At 42.3% G+C, this 16,978-nt stretch overlaps 1 protein-coding gene and 1 long non-coding RNA gene across 3 annotated transcripts; both read right to left on the bottom strand.

The window, feature by feature from the left end:
• Positions 1-53: 53 nt before the first annotated feature.
• Positions 54-7,488, bottom strand: dhx40 (DEAH (Asp-Glu-Ala-His) box polypeptide 40). 2 transcript variants are annotated; one of them, XM_080006468.1, is made up of 17 exons: positions 7,203-7,488; positions 6,975-7,120; positions 6,750-6,869; positions 4,792-5,022; positions 4,554-4,620; positions 4,346-4,477; positions 4,085-4,184; positions 3,816-3,902; positions 3,400-3,582; positions 3,190-3,270; positions 2,932-3,089; positions 2,611-2,725; positions 2,327-2,435; positions 2,049-2,143; positions 1,877-1,946; positions 1,518-1,746; positions 54-277 (listed from the first exon to the last, which is right to left on the bottom strand). In XM_080006468.1, exons 1-17 carry the CDS (start codon positions 7,375-7,377, stop codon positions 156-158), a joined length of 2,220 nt encoding a protein of 739 aa, XP_079862594.1. In that variant the 5' UTR covers positions 7,378-7,488; the 3' UTR covers positions 54-155. The 2 variants fall into 2 exon arrangements, with proteins under 2 accessions (XP_079862594.1, XP_079862595.1); XM_080006469.1 differs by having other exon boundaries at positions 54-274.
• Positions 7,489-15,852: 8,364 nt separating this feature from the next.
• On the bottom strand, positions 15,853-16,963 carry LOC307235322. The gene is made up of 4 exons (XR_013844335.1): positions 16,918-16,963; positions 16,654-16,764; positions 16,433-16,498; positions 15,853-15,920 (listed from the first exon to the last, which is right to left on the bottom strand). It is a non-coding gene; the product is annotated as an uncharacterized lncRNA (long non-coding RNA).
• Between the last annotated feature and the right edge of the window lie 15 nt (positions 16,964-16,978).

Genomic DNA, 16,978 nt, shown 5'->3' with positions numbered 1-16,978 from the left:
TCAATAAACACGCCGTAACTTTTTTATTTATTTATTTTTTTTATTGACTATCTTCAAATATATAATATTTTTCTAAAACAGTTTGTAGAAAACCATCTCCTGCACCGGGGTTAAATGCTGATGCCCAAGCCCCCACAATGATGATCAAACTCTCATCATAGTGATTTGCCCTGTTGTCGCTCCTGCTTTCGCTGCAAGTACCGAGCCCGCGCATCGCTAACCGTGGCTTCGCTGTTTCTTTTCTCCACCTTCTTCACCACGTCCTTATCTGATCCTGCTAAAAATCAACAACAAAAGGCGTAGGTTAGAGTGGAAGCACCATACATTCAGTGGTATTTTAACCACAATTTGTGCCCAAACCACAACATTTTTTTTAAAATAAAATTTAAAAAAAGATGCAGAGGGGAATGCATCATGCATGTCCCCAGTCAGAGTATTCGTTTATCCAAAGGTTTAAGCATTAGGAGACAGTGGAATATCCAAACCGATCTTGCAGCAGTGGTGTCGGTGGGGCATTACTTGCTCTTTCAGAAAACAGACAACTACAGAACAAATATGGGACTGGGAAATTAAGTACTCCTCTGGGGATCTGCCAAATATGTACATGTTCACGTGCAAATAGACGTTGAAAAAAAAAATTACATTATTAACATCCCAGCCGTTACGACAGCTTTCACTCATTGTTTATGTGCAGAGCAACCATCTTGGATTTTGAGGTCGGGGGTTGTTGGAGTCTTCCGACTTTTAGTTGGAAATCCGAGTTCAGGGGGCGTTCCAGTGTAAATTTCTCACTGGAAACTCCAAACTTCCGACTTCCCAGTTCAAATGGAATGCAGTATATGCCCCTGATGTCTTTGTATCCAAACAACACCCCCATCTTAAGCTGCTTTGTCACTTGCACTGCAACCCTGAAATTATCCGGATGAGCTATGTGTGAACGCAAATGTCCGAATTATTTGACCATTACCCAGCCAGCACCCTAGTACAAAGTCTGCATAATGTCTGATTGAGCGGTATGTATGAACAGACCAGGTAATTGTCCGAAGCATTTACAGTGAGTGTGTGGGCGTGTCGCATGTTGATGTAAAGTCTATCATGCGGCAGTTATTTAACTTGCGGAACTGTGCGGATCTTTGCGTATGGAGCGTAGCTGCTGCGTAGTCCTGCTTTCCTTTCCACTCTCGTTTATATCGCAGATACGTCTGAATACATGGAGTATCAACGCAAAACAAAGCCCAACTACTGATAAGGCTGTCCCATCGTCTGCCATCTTGGGTGTGCTGTAATCTCTGCAGTGTCATTGCGTCAGGTCCTGCCTCCTGCGTGCTCTACCCAGGCTCCGCCCCTCGTTTAAACCGAGCGGATTATTTCCAGGCTGTGTAAACGCATCTGACACAGACAATCTCAGATTTTTTGCTACATGTGTGAAAGGGCAACTCTGGACCATGCCCGGATAATCAGGTCCAGACATTATCCGGAGTGCATGTGTGAAAGCAGCTTTACATTTATAACCAAACCTTTTTGTCTTTTTGCCGCCTCCCTGGTTTCCCATTTCGCCACCTCCTCCTCAGTGACCTCTTCTCTCGCTATGCTGCTCAGCTCGTAGATGTCCACCTCATGGATTTTGGGCAGTAGGTCCTTCACCCAATCATAACGGATGGGGCACACCGTCCTCACGTACACCCGTGAGGTCACCAGCACGTCATGAAAGATCACCCAGTCCAGCTCGGCTTCCTGGTCAAATAACTTAAGAGACAACAACGGAAAAAAGATCAAAGTGGAGATCCAAGAGGCCGAGTAAGTGATTTAAAACATTACTTCTAAAATGTGTTTTGTGTTATGTTGTGTATGTTCTAAAACGTGCAAAAACATTTACCGATGACGACGGATGAATATGAACCATAGACCCATGACCATCCATTGTGCAAAACACCTTTCCAACAGACCTAAGTGTTTGAGAAGGAATTTCATTGACAGATAAAATCCAGTAAAATCAATAAATAAATATACAGTTAAGAGCTTAAATGTGGATATTTCAGTGGTGGTACCTTCTGGCGCTGTTTGTGAAGTATCCTGTGCAGAGGCATTGTCTGAAGAGTTCACTTTTATTTCCAGTAAATGTTTCCACAGGGAAATCCCTCTTCTGGAAGACAAAAGGGTGTACATGCTAAATCTCATACCAACAGTGTTATCAGTACCTATATGAAACATTATTTTGGAATAAAAAATAAACAATTATTACAATAAAAATTACAAACTAAATCATAATATAGTGGTTTACAAAATGATCTACTTCATAAGGGCTGAGTCAGTCTATTGGCTCTACCTGTTGCAGCCTGAGCAGGATCTCTCGCAGCTGGGTCTCTATGCTGAAGGCTGACTTCAGCGCCCTCCAGTGGATCCAGTGGTCTTTACACCAAGCGGAGGGAGAGTCGCTGAAGAACACAGCACAAAGTCTATGGCTTAACGTAATATATAACATCAAGTGATAAATTCAGTTGAAAGCCTTCAATAAGACAAAAAAAATAACTAGGACAATGAGAATTTGACGGTTTGATCTTTTGCCAAAACAAAATGATCCTAATTTATTTATTTATTTCTGTGCATTACCTGGCCTTACACCATTGAAACACACTTAATAATGTGGCAAAGTCATTCAAACCGCCCCCCTTGGCAGCCAGCTGTCTGTGCTTCTTATCTGCCTCTTTCTGCTTCTCTGGGTGACCTGCGGAGGCAGTAGAAACAGTTGAAAGCCTCAGATGAGTAAAGTTGTGAACTACGCCTCATCCACTACACTCTGAGTTGGACCAAAATAAATTACAAGGGAATTCCTATCTAATACCAGTGATTAAGAAATAAAATACCTAATACAACCAGATTTACTGAAGCATACTACGGACTCCAGACCCTCTTTTTTAATGTCTCCTGTACCTGGTCGGATGAAGATGTTCTCTACTGACAACATAGCAGCAACAGGGAGAAGAAGGTCCTGGCAGCCAAAAGAGGCCGATTTTAGCAAGGCTCTGGTGAGCCCCGGGTGGAGCGGGAACTCCACCATGAGTTCTCCCAGCTTGGTCACTTTACCTCTCCTACAATCAGACAGTATTGTATACAAGTTGAATGACCCACCAATATCAATCATTACAGGACAGCTGACTTAGTTTGAGTGCACTGCAGACAGAAAGTTACCTGTCAATGGCATCGTACTGGTAGAGCTGTTTCAATGCTTCTAGAATAAAGCGTTCTTCTGGACGGTCCAGGTAAGGGAACCTTAAAAGTGATTGATTGAAATCAAGCACTGACGCTTATGTACAACAGTGAATATTGAGAAACAAATTCAAACTGACTTGAAAAAATAAAAGATCAGTGAAATCAACACGGAACGACTTTTAAATGAACCTGATGACGTCATGAACACCGAGGCACTTGAGAGTGAGAACAACAGCTGTGAGGCTGGTCCGTTGGATTTCCGGCACCGTGTATTCCGGCATGCATTTCTCCCAGAATTCCTTGGTGTAGATACGAAAGCATTTGCCTGCAGATGTTCTCCCAGCTCGGCCAGCTCTCTGCTGGGCCTCACTCCTGTTCACGGGAAACCAAACCGCACACATTAGTATTTCTAGAGCATAATGGTCGGTTGGAGAGTAATTGACAAGGTCATGGCAATGTAGGGATGGATGATATGGTCATAATATATGGATTTAAATTGTTTATTTGTTGCTGCAATGTGTAATTTGAAATTTTCGTAATTGTTAAATAAAAACAAGAACATACTGTGCATTCCGGCATGCATTTAAAAACAAAAAAACACTTACTTGGAAATGGGCACCACCTCCAAAATATCCATGCCTACCCTGGAATTATGGTTAAGTTGTTTCACAAACCCACTGTCGATGATGTACCTATAAGTGATACAGGATGGGGTTTTTTTTTTTTTTTTTTTATTTTAAAGGTGCTTTCCACTATTTCTATTTTTTTTTTTTACTTGAACTATTAACATTCAGGGTGAAATTAAAATATTGCCTCTCGTGAAATATGGACAGAAAAACTAAGACAAACTTAAAATTAATAAAGTCGGACTCACTTTATGCCGTCGATGGTGAGAGATGTTGCTGCGATGTTGGTGGCCACTACACACTTCCTAATGCCTGGAGGGGGAGCCTGAAAGATCTGTCTTTGTTGATCTGTGGGAACAAGGGATTACTTACCTTCAGGGTCAACAGTATATTGCACATCATTATGTCTGTGCAACAAAGAAATTACAAATATTTTTGCTTTAGGGAGACATATTTGGTAAAAGACATATGATGCGAGGATTGATCTACAGTTGTGGTTGTCTAGGTACCTGTGGGCATGGATCCATACAGCGGCAGAATGAGAAGGCCCTCCACCGTCTGGTCCTGGACATCATAGCGGTAGTCAATGCACTCAGCCTTTTCATAAAGCAGGTCACAGGCCTTCTCAATTTCAACTTGACCTGTCAAACAGACATTTTTACAAACACATTTTGCACTCGGTGTGGTCTGAATTCAGGTTTTGATAAATTGGCTTACCGGTCAAAAAAACAAGAATATCTCCTGCCACCTCACTGGTGTGCACGTCAAGGGCTACCTTTACCACCTATTTCAAGTAAAATGGTGTGAAAAGAGAACCAGATTTATTTGAGATTGTGGCAATTAATGAGTCCAGCTTTTAATGACATGGAGACGGCAGAACGACAAGTATTTTTCTGCAGCTGCTCGTATCTGACAGAGACAAATGATATGGGCATCATCTCAATAGACAGCCTACCTCTTTTATATAGCTAGGGCTGTCTGTGTCTTTGGGGCCTATGGCACCACCAAACTTGCAGGTAACAGGGAAGGTCCTCCCAGGAATAGTGAAGACGGGGCAATGGTCAAGAAAGGCTGAAAGCTTGTCAGTTTCTAACGTGGCTGACATCACCACCACCCGCAGCGGGGTTGAACGGCCCTTGGAGATGGAGTCGGAGATGTTTTTCTTCAATAAACCCAGAAGAATGTCCTGAAAAAAAAAGGGTTCATATGAAATCATGATATTCAGTAATAGGGTCACAAGCCATGCAAGACAGACATTCTATAACAACTTTGGGGTGGTGATCTCTGGTTAATGCCGTGCTTTGAGCAGTCTACACATGTAAACAAATAATAGACAACTATGTCTCCAACAATGTCCGCAAAGTCACTATTGCATCTGTACCTCAAATAATGAACTGTCTCTGCTATATCATGAGAATGACCTGCTTTATCAAGAGAATGACCTGGCCTACTTTAGGCACATAGTGGTCTGATGGAGACATCATGGTTGCTTCCCCACACAGTCCAGCTTTCTGACACCCTTGGAGTTACACCGCTGGAGATGAGCGTGCACTCTCAGTCTCCGTGCACGAGGTCAGGAACGCTTTGATGCGGGTGAACACCAGGAAAGCTGCAGGCCCAGTACTGAAAACCTGTGCTAACCAGCTAGCTCCGGTGTACACTACAATATTCAACATCTCCCTGGCTGAATCAGTGGTCCCGTCCTGCTTCAAGAGGTCCACCGTCGTTCCTGTCCCGAAGATCGCCTCTCCTGCCTGCCTGAATGACTACCGTCCGGTGGCCCTCACCTAAGTGGTCATGAAGTGTTTCGAGAGGCTGATAAAGGATTATATCTGCGCCTCCCTCCCCCGTACCTTGGACCCGTTGCAGTTTGCGTACTGGCAGAACAGATCCACGTATGAGGCGGTCTCCCAGGTACTGCACACCACGCTCACACACCTGGATGGCCGGAAGGGGGCCTATGTGAGAATGCTGTTCATCGATTACAGTTCAGCTTTCAACACCATAGTCACCACCAGATTGGCTGTCAAGCTGAAGGAGCTCGGACTGAATACTCCGCTGTGTGGCTGGATCCTGGACTTCCTCACAGCCCCCCCCCCACATACATAGGCTCCACTACCTTCGGCACTGTATGTAGCATACTGTACCGCATACTGTGTCACTGTTCTGGGTTGTTCGGTGATACCGTATTGCTGCGCCGCACTGTTGTATACTGTGCTGTATTATCCAACAAACACTACCTCACTTTATTCACATGCCACGTTAATGCACCTTTGTGGCACGGTGGCGCAGTGCATTGCACTGCTGCCTCACAGCAAGAAGTTTCGATTCCCGCCTAGGGCGCTGGCCACCGTGCTCCAGCGGGTTATCTCCCAAATAGGAGCCTTTCTGTGTGGAGTTTGCATGTTCTTCCCGTGCTCACATGGGGTTTCCTTCACCTAACGTTAGTAAGGACCCCCCTCAAAAACATGCACACATCATCGTCTGACCAGCGATGGACACTCATCACCAGGTCCCCGGGCGCGTACACGAATGCTGCCCACTGCTCCTGGCTGTGCCCCCGGAGGAAAGACAAGCCAAGGATGGGTTAAACACAGAGGCCTCATTTCACCGGCCACCATCCAAAGCATGTGCATGTGTGTGTGCGTGCATGTGTTGTAGTGTGCTGTGTGACGATTAAAGATTGTCCTGTTCTTTATCTATTCAAAATATTTTTATTTTATTCTATAAGTATTCGACTTACTGTATTACCTTTTAGGAATCATTTAGTTGGTCTAGTAAAAAAAAATTTTCCTAGGACATATTGTGTGTTGTCACCAGGTGCGTTGCATTACATTTCACTGCATAAATGTATGAAAGTATGTATATGACGAATAAACCTCTTGAATCTTGAATCGTTACCAATTTACTCACTGTGTTGAGACTCCGCTCGTGGGCCTCATCCAACACCACAACACTGTACTGAGAAAGGTTAGGGTCTGCCAGGATCTCTCTGAGCAAGCAGCCATCGGTCATGTACTTGACCACCGTATCCTGTACCAAACACAAATTACAAATACATATTCAGCTTTCTAATCAATTTCACAATCAAACACCCAGGGTGTTTTGGTGTCATTGCCGAGCATGCCTCCCACCCACCGGTGATGTGCAGTCGTCAAAGCGCACTTGGTAACCAACTTGTTTACCCAGAGTGCACTGCATCTCCTGGGCAACCCTCTGGGCCACTGTGATAGCTGCCACTCGCCGGGGCTGGGTGATGCCTATTCTGCCCTCCCCCCATAATCCTGCCAGAAAGAGCCAGAGGATAATCACTATAAGATAATTCAAGGAGAATTAAACGTCCAGAAAAAATATGTTAAACCTTACCCGCTCCGTGGAGGTATTGTGGTAGTTGTGTGGTTTTCCCACTTCCAGTCTCCCCGGTCACAACCAGGAACACGCTGTCTTTCACAGCCTGGACGAGAGTGGCTTTGTGCTGGTAGATGGGCAGCCTCTTACGTTCAGAGTCTTTGGTTTGAGACTTTCTTTGTTTGGACATCATGAAAAAAGTTCACATAAAAGGCTTTCCGATGACGGCATACGCCAATGTATACATTGAAGTCCAAATATACAATATTAAATACAAGTTGACCCCTAATGACGTTAAACTCAAGCCACTCGCTTTTATCGTTCGTTCAAAACGTAAACAAGACACTTCCGTATACGGCCAATCTACTTGTTCCCATTGGTTGTATTGTAGACACGTGATTTAAAGCCCCTCCCTCGGGCGACACGTCTGATGAAAGGTTCGATGTTTTATTTTGAATCTGTTCTTCACGAGTAATTCAGCTAAAATAAAAAAAGTTGGTTAAGTTGCTCGATCTTCGTTTTATTTACAGGAGTTGGTATGATTCACGGAGAATGATAAACGAGTCTCTCAGAATGATTTATTCAGCCACACAATTGCAAAGAAATCCACTTCTGTCAAAATTATTTAGGTGTCACGCCCAAGTCTTTCATACAAAATCAATATTTATGCCAAACGACCTTCTCATACTAATTGCATCCAAGTCGAACAGGCTCTTGCTCGACACAATCTCAAGGATCTTGTTTGGGAACGTTGACCTTGTCTTTTCGCGACTCAAGGTCCGTGACTCTGGTTTAAATGCGGGGGCACCGATGTGTGCACGGCCGCGGTTACCGGACCTCGCGAGCGAAAGGAACATTTTAACGGAGTGACTCCCGACTCTATTCAAAAGATTTGTTCGCTCCGAGCGAATCGTCCGCGAGTCAATCAAACAAACAACAAAAGTCATTCTCCTCATTGAACACCGTCAATAGATGTATTTTATTTGGGAAGGTGAAACAATATCAACGTGGAGGTGGAATAAGTGTCAAAACATCTGCAGCTGGGGTTATAGGGCGAACTAGAGGTCCACCTGAGACAACACCGTGCAGCATTTTTCGGCTTCTTTCTGTTCTATGTCCCAATCTCCGCCTTCCTACATTGTAAATGAATAAATAAAACAAATGTATTTTATTTATATATGTATATATTGTTTTACATAAACAATCACCGATTATACGGAAAAGTGTTAAATATAGGTTTTTAAAAAAGCAGTGAAAGTAAAAGAGAAAATACAGACCCACTCACTATTAGTACATTGTTGTGAGCAGTGTTCTCCTTTGCAGATCTCTACATTGCAGTGAAAGTATACCTGCACAGGAAAATCACCATAGTTTCCAGTTCACAAGAAGCCCTTGACATATCGTATGTATATTACATCTGAATCGTTCCGTCTTGCAATAGGTTGTTGTTTTTTTAAGTTGATTTTGAATGCAGTATCCATCAATCCACACTCCTTCCACTCAGCCGTTTGACCGGAAGCCTCTCTGCTGTGACTCAGTGTTGCCATGGCGTTGTTCCGACGACCCACTATACTGAAGCCCCAATAGACCGAAAATTGTCCGATTGGACGACACCCCGACCATCTCCAACCTTATACCTAAACTTACCCATCTCCAACCTTATACCTAAATGTAACCATCTCCAATCTGACTAACCCATTAAACGCAGACTATTGGGGTTTCGGAACAATGGGCATTCCAACTCACCAGGCTCTGTAACCCTGGAGGCTTCACGAAGGTGAACAGCTTGACCACAAACCGCTTGTGAAGTGCCGGGTTCATCACTTCCTCACCAGAAACAGGCAACACAACAGTCCCATGACTGTCCCCGCTGAAAGGACACCTGACTCGCATAACAGAAAGGAGTTTGGTCAAACAAAGAAAAAAAAAAAAAAAAAGTCACATTTTTCTTCATTTTATTCTCTTAATTGAGTATAACCCTTTAACCAGCAGTTTCCATCGAAGCGGGTGGTCTGGGTCTTCACTCGGCGTGGCCCAGCAGTCCTCCAGCAGCAAGACCAGATTTTTGTCCTCGCTTTTCAGCACATACACCTCGACGTACACAGGCTGCGCCAGTTCAGCCACCACCGGGTTGCGGAAGGAGTAAAAGGACCTGTACGACGAATCTGCAGAATGCAAATGTGTTTGTTGTGGTCCAAGAATAATTAAAGATCTAAAATGGCTAAAGTCCTCTGTGGTCAATCAATAGTCCCCCCCCATACACATGTGCTGCTGAGAAATCATGCACGTTATCTGTAATTATTATTCAGGATTATTTCAAACGATTTCTTTGTTGTAGTATACATCTGTGCGCGGCGCCATCTTGGTGCAGGAGTTATTGTTGATCACAAACTCCATACAAAATATTGAACCGCCAATCTGAATGAAACTCGAACGACGCCATGTTGGAACTACTCCGAATACATGTATCATTCAGACTGGCTGTGGGTTAGTCGGATCCATAATATCCATGAAACTCTGAAGTCAGTCCCATCTGCACGTGCCGCCATCTTAAGTTATTCCACAATACTGGACCGATCTGGATCACACAAGGACGACAGCATGTCAGGACCTCCCGAATACCCATTTCATTCATCTTGTCCGTGAGTACAATGGATCCACAGACTACTGATGTCAGTTTTTCATTAACAAAAAAAACACTCCTTTACGGCTGAACCCCTAATTATCGCTGCTAGCAGCAATGGGCGGGTGTCAGGCTGTCGGCGACCCCGGAGCCTGGACCTCCAGTGAGGCAGCAGCGATGCATTGCTGAAGAAGTTGGACCACAGAGCAAAACATGCAAATGATGCTCACGTTTGAGAACGTGAGCATTGGTCGATGAGAAAACTTTTGCGTTTTTGCGCGCTCTATGACCTCTGGCTGTCAAATGGCTTGACCCGTGGGAACCAAACTCAATGTATTTAATGTAAAATAGTGGTCCAAGTCCATTATCAAAAAAAAGTTTGCTCAACATCGGACGTAGCGTTTACATTGTCATGACTATGAAAAATTGGACAAATGGCCTTGGAGGAAGTGTCAAAAGTAGGCTTTTCATATGATTCAAAATGGCGGAAATGGTAAAGGAGGAAGTGAATAACTAAAATGTATTTGCCGTGAGGAGCTGCATCATGACCCCACACACACATGACTGTAGGTCACACCACATGGGAGATCTTACCAATTCAATGTTGCATCGTTCAGATAATGACTGTCGCGCCTCATGTGGGTGGAAATGTAAAAACCACACACACCTTTAGCAAACCTCAACTCCACTCTCAGCCTTCCTTCACTCTTCAGTGTCGGCAGGCGATCTGACCTTTGTTCCCAAATCTTCCAATCCAGTTTGGAGGTATTCGTTAACGCAAAGCTACAAGCCACAGTTAGCCTGGAAAAAAAACACAACAAAAAAAACAAAACAAGGTTGCACCTAAATCAGGTCTCCATTACCAGCATCAAAAATGACAAGAACTAAATACAAAGAACTGACTTTGTTTTCAATTATACCGGTAAGGAGCACGGTGAGATATAGAGCCTCCTTGCGGCACTCTTTTTTCGTCAATGTTTATCCAATAAGTAACGGTCCTATTTGCTTCCTGAAAGAGAAAGATCCTTAAATCTGAAATTCACCTACAAACAGTGGTGTTCAAACTGTGCCCTCCGTGCTGGTTTACTATGAGCTATTCATTTCTATGTTGTTGCTTTGATTTGTACTTTTTAGATTGATTCATATTTACCACAGATTGGGTGCCACAGGCGGTGAAAGGAAATGTGAAAACGACCATGTGAGGGGATGTAGCTTTGGGCTGGCAGGTCTGGCCCCGGCCGGAGGGGATCCAAACGGCGTCCAGGTCGAGAGGTGGCGCCGTGGCATTCCGCTCCACGACGACATTGAAGCCGTCTTCGCTGCAGAGCTCGGTCGATCGCTTCGGCGTCGGGAGACGACCGTGGTTCATTTCCTCTGCAAGGAAGTCATTCCCACTGTTCGATTCCCTCTAACAATCAAATATCTCTACTTACGTATATTCAGCTTACTTATTGCACTTAATTTCAAACTAATGTACCATATATAATATATGTATACTTTTTACTACATTTCTCACGTTACTTTTTAAATCAGGCTATACAGTATATAAATTGATTTTATTTAGTTGAGTATACACGTATAAACAAGTATTATGTACAATAAGTAAGCATTTTTTGTATATTGTAATCAGGATATGCATGAGCATCATCCTTTACACTGTGTTATAGGCTCTGTTCTATCAAGGCAACAGATACTTTCAATATTTTGAGTACATTTAAGAGTTACTACTTCTACGCTGTTACTTCAGCAGAAAGATCAGCGTGGTACTTTCGAAAGGTGCGAGTACGTCTCGCACGGCTGCCGAAACGATTACCTCTCGTCGCCGTCCTACAAATCAGATGAACCGGCTTGATGATGTGAACTCTGCCCTCGTCTGCAAATTCTACGACAACAGCGGTCAGAATCGTGGTGTATTTCTGACAGGTGGAAAGGGAGAACGGACGTTATGGTCACAGTCTATCATGGCGGAAAAAGAAAAAAAAAAAAGTGTCAACAGGCTGAAGTTTGCTCTTACTTGTCTCGTCACAAAGCAGCTGCGGAAAGTCACCGTTAGGACGACAAAGCTGTGGGTTTCCCAGATGAAGTAGTTGCAATGTTTAGCGATGGCCATGGCTTCGTGATAGCTGCCTTGTTTGTCTGCGTGATCGACGGACGCATATAAAGAGAGACAGATAGTTGGGGTGTTTTTATCTCCAGAGGGAAATTGCAGTGTCAGCAATACATGAAAAAAGGCAATACTAAAACAAAAGGAATAAAAGTTATAAATATACTTTTTTATAAATCACTAATTTGACATGACTAAATTCCATAACATTTTTATTTAGAGTTTCTAGTCGTTCATTATTTAGCATTATCAAATTTGCCAGTTCACTAATGTAACGTATACTAAGGGAGAGGAAAAATAAAAAGCAATAAATGGAAAATGTGGAAATACAGTAAAACCCAACGGTTGACCATACACAATCAAATGACAATAAATGCCAAACATAATAATAAACACACTATATTAGAAAAAAGTGGTCATATACACTAACTAGTGAAATTAAATCTAACAGTGAACAAGAAAGCTGAATCTAAGAGGAGAAAACGTATATATATTTTTAAATATACAAATAAACCTAGTGACAAAACATTAAATATAAGCCTAAAATTATAAAAATACGAAATAAATGTCAATAAACATACAAAATGGGTCTTAATGGAGACACTAAACATCATTATCTGGATTGATTACAGGGTACATTGAGAGGTACCTTGGACGTAAATGGCAAACGGAAGATACGCAAACTCCTCCTTTGAGATGTACACCGACATGAAGTCCTCCTGACAAATCGTTGTTTGGTTTTTCAGAGGATAAACGGTTTGATGCGGTTCCGAAAAGGCGTTCGCCGCGTGGTTGGCAACGAAAAGCGAGAGTGAGACTAACGTCAGGGGGAAAGCGTCGCTGAAGCGGGCCTTCATCGTCAGCCAGCGGAGGCGAGTGACCTACAGGAAGCAGGTGTTGCTCATTGACACCAAATTGCCCCAAGAAGACCCGTCGAGGAATAACATCACGTTCGAATAAATCACGTTCCATAATGTTCATTTTGTTCCTTCTTTATTGTTCTTCCTTGGTCACAAATGCAATTCAACGCGTTTATTAGGATCATCGGGTGTGTCATTGTGATGAACATACTTTGAAGAAAGAAAAAAAACAATAACACATGGACATTTATGAGCTTTTCCCAGCTCATGGCTTTCACAATGATGTTGCTTTTTTTTACAGTATCTATCTATCTATCTATCTATCTATCTATCTTGAGACTAATATCTATCCCCGAAATCTTTTCTTGAACTCCTAACTTGAACCCCAAATATTTACGGCTTTTTAATAATAAAAAGAAACAATTGAAAAAAAGACAAAATGAAAAGAATGATACAATTTACAAAAGAAAATTACAAAATAAAATGAAAAAGCAGAACATTAAAGACAGCAGAAGTGTGAAAAAATACACCGCGCTTCCAGTACGGCAGCATACAACAACTCATGATCCAGCTTCGATCGCAGTTTATACCCGTGCGATGACATTTTTTTATTTCATTTTATCAAACAGCCTTTTTAACTCGGAGACAAGGAAGGCATCTCCACTTCAGTTTCTATACGTCCTCTCTGGAGTCTGGGGAGCGCTGGGTTGTTCGGTACTGTAAATGGGGTTTTCAAATTCACATTCTGGGAGGAGATGAACCAAAGAAGAATGAGATAGCAGCTCCAAACAATGTTTATAATCGTGAACATGAATAAATCAGTACTCACTCGGTTTGGCTTTCTTATTCCCAGTCTTTGCTACAACAAGAAACAAAAACAGGGTTAAATTAGGGTCTAAAATGCACAGTTTTAGGGGACAGTGCTTAGAATTGTTCGGATGGCCCATTATTCCGAAACCCCCAACCATCCGAAAAATGTCCCATTGGACCGAAACCCGATTCATCCCACAGCCGTTATCCCGAATACAACGCGGTGGTGGGCCTTTGGAGCAACGACTGTTTTTTTCTGGATAACAGGCAGTAGGACAAATAGGATTTGGGTCCAATGGGACATTTTTCGGACTGGGGTTTCGGAATAACTGGCCGCGGAAACAATGGCCTGGCACCAGATTGATTATGTTGCGCTCCAGTACCTCTGTGATGGTTCTTTTTTTGAACTGACGCGGCTTCCTGGCTCAACTCAGTTTGATTAACTGTAAAGTTTTGTATGCGTTAAAAAAAAAAACAATGTAAAAAAAAACAAAAAAAACCCACTTAATTCACAAGTTGCAATAATATACTGTAACACTGCTGCTCATATTACCGTAGTACTGCTTCCGTAGACTGGCGTGCCGCATTCTGCTGATCAGCTCTGCAACAGGGATCAGGGATTGTCATTCTCATGAAACCACTGAAAAACATGTCCCAAATGAAATGATACACAAATTCACAGAGTGAGAGAGAATGTGAAGCAATTCATTTAAATATTAAAGTACACAACACCTACTATATGGCCTACTTAGTTGTTTTTAACTATGACATTATTTTAGTGTTTTTTCTGTGCTTTTCTTATCAATTATCAATTTATTACTGTAATGCGTCCGGACAAAAATACATTGTTACAGTAATGTACTCCTACATTATATTTTTGCAAGAAATATACATTTTTATTAATTTTAAACATGACAATAGGGACTGTGAAGTTTTACGGTTGCTATGGGTTGCTATGGACTCGGTTCGCCATTTTCGTAGGACCACTTCCATTCAGCTGCAGAGCGCAATAGTTTAAATATACTAAAATGTACAAAAATGGAGAAAGGAAGGGGGGAAGAAGGATCGAGGTTTCACACAAAGATACCAATCGAGACTACCAATCCGTCTTTTAACCCAAAAATCTGCCAAAACAAACAAGTGGGCTATGTATTAGTCATTGCGTACTTTAATATTTAAAAGGGATTATTTCACGTTCTTTGTGAATATGTGTAGCGATTTATTTGGACATGTTTTACGGCGGTTTCATGAGACTGACCCACAAGCGCTGGAGCGAAAACGTGCCGTACCGAAGAGCCTCGATTGGCGAAACTACGTGGGATCTGATCTATAAGTTGTCCTTTACATTTACTTTTTTCCCGCACTCGAGGGCCGTTTCTGTTTGACCCTTTAATGAATAAAACCTGCCGTGCCGGCACCTCTTCACTGCAGCCTGCCTCTCTCCGAGTCCCTGCTCGAACCTGGGTAGCGAAACTGCTCCAACTTCAATAATATACTTACTTAAGTATATTCCGTTCGGTAGACTTTTACTCCACCACACTTTAAAGCAAATATCTATACTTTTAACTTTACTACATTTCTTACAGTATGTTACTTTAGTCAAAAACAAAAATATACAAATCTGGATTTCAAAACAGGAGACTTTCTATCACAGTTCTCATTTTGGATTGCTGAAGTCTCATCGGGTCCCTATCCTTGAGTAATGATTATGACTCCACCTGAACCATTTGGTGGTAAATAGTAGAGAGGATATGCATGAGGAAAAAAAGAAGCTACAATAGTAGTACAGTAGAACCGTGTCTTCAGACCTGCCAACCTTGGGTTGCTACAAAGTTGGTACACAAAATGCGTGCAGGTTGCCAGGTCTTATTAATGTACCGACTTAATGTTCTCGCTTTCAATGAGCTTGTTTTGATGAACACAGAGCTGGTGTCCCGGCTGGAATTGTTGAAATGGATCAGCCTTGCAATTTTGATATTGCGAAGCAAGTTCATTTTAAGTGGACGAAAAACGCGATATTGCCATAATGCCATATTATAGGCACAGGATATATACTTTTACTTTAAACACTTTAAGAACATTTAAGAGTAAGTACTTTTATACTTCCACCACTGTCTGCCACTGATGAAACGCACAGGGGCTGTTCAGACCAGTACCTCTGTTAAACTCCTTCCTTCTTCCCACTTGCTTCACTCCGGCCGCTTGGCGCCGATCTCTGGCCGGCTTGTTGCCGGAGCCGCCTTGGTCCACTTCCTCCCTCGCAAAATCGTGTACAATTCCAGGTACGGCGTTTGGAGTTCTGTCATCGGGCCGTCGGGCTGGGTCAGGCTCATTGTTTGCTAATGAATAAATAACAATAGCAATTGGAGTGGGGTGTTTTCATCCGTTATGTCATCAATACATGGAAATTTGGTGGTTTAAACTACAGAATTTAGAATAATAAATATTTATAATAATACATCTGTATTTAGAATAACACCGAAAGATGTTCAAAACTGGTTTTCAGAAGTGATTTTTTTTCGCAGACTATTTGAAGATGTTGAGTGAATGTTCACATTTAGACCATATTTCACAAGGAATTTGCAATAGTGAAAATTATTCATCCTCTACAATGTGCAAATAATAGCCTATTGTCGTTTTGGAGCTTGACGAAGAAACCACATTCAAATTTTTCAGTTGAAAGCCAGGATTGCAAATCCGGGTGAAATATGGTGTTAATGTGAACGTTCAATCAACGTCTTCCAATAGTCGGTGAAAAAAACGTTGACTTTTGAACCTGTTTTGGACATTGGCTGGTAACCATAGCCGTTTTGTAAACGTCTTTTCAACAGGAAAATGCTCACTCGGTTACCTCTTTTCTCTTCAGCTCCTTTCCTAATGTCTCCTTTGTCTATTTCCTTGGGTGACCCAGGACCGTCTATGGTGTCGTACAAAAGAGGAAAAACAATGATAATCAATTGGTCAAACAATCGGTAGCGATTATGACCCCGCTCAAACACAGAGAAGAGTTGGATTGAATTGATTTGAAAGTGTCTCTTGGAGCCAAAACAAAAGGGAAGTGGAGGAACTGACGTGATGCACAAGCAAGCCAGCAACCGCAGGCCAACAAGGGCAGGATGAAAGCGATCAGGCCGGCCCCGATGTAGACCATCTGTAGACCATCTGTCACGTCCACTTCTGGTGCTACAAAATGATAAATAGACAATAATAATAAAACATAATATAATAAATAATGTTGAATCACAGTTATTTAGTTAGTTATTTTGTATTTGTAAGGAATATTGTATTTATGTTTTATAGTATTTAATTTAATTTAATTTGATTTATATGTTTTACCTTGTTCAATAACTTCCACTTGGTGACATCTATTCCCCCGGTGACACTGATAACGCCCTAG

This window comes from Zeus faber (genome assembly GCF_960531495.2).
Source record: "Zeus faber genome assembly, chromosome: 9".
NCBI lineage: Eukaryota > Metazoa > Chordata > Actinopteri > Zeiformes > Zeidae > Zeus > Zeus faber.
The sequence above is the reverse complement of the archived record's forward strand: the minus strand, read 5'-3'. Positions and strand labels throughout refer to the sequence as shown.

Excerpts from the sequence above, each read along its gene's own strand:
- dhx40 (XM_080006468.1), bottom strand. The coding sequence starts at position 7,377 with ATGATGTCCAAACAAAGAAAGTCTCAAACCAAAGACTCTGAACGTAAG. Across the intron at positions 3,090-3,189 it reads CAGTACGATGCCATTGACAG|GAGAGGTAAAGTGACCAAGC; the intron begins GTAACTTTCTGT and ends GTCTGATTGTAG. Across the intron at positions 278-1,517 it reads GGCGGCAAAAAGACAAAAAG|CAGGATCAGATAAGGACGTG; the intron begins GTTTGGTTATAA and ends GTTGATTTTTAG.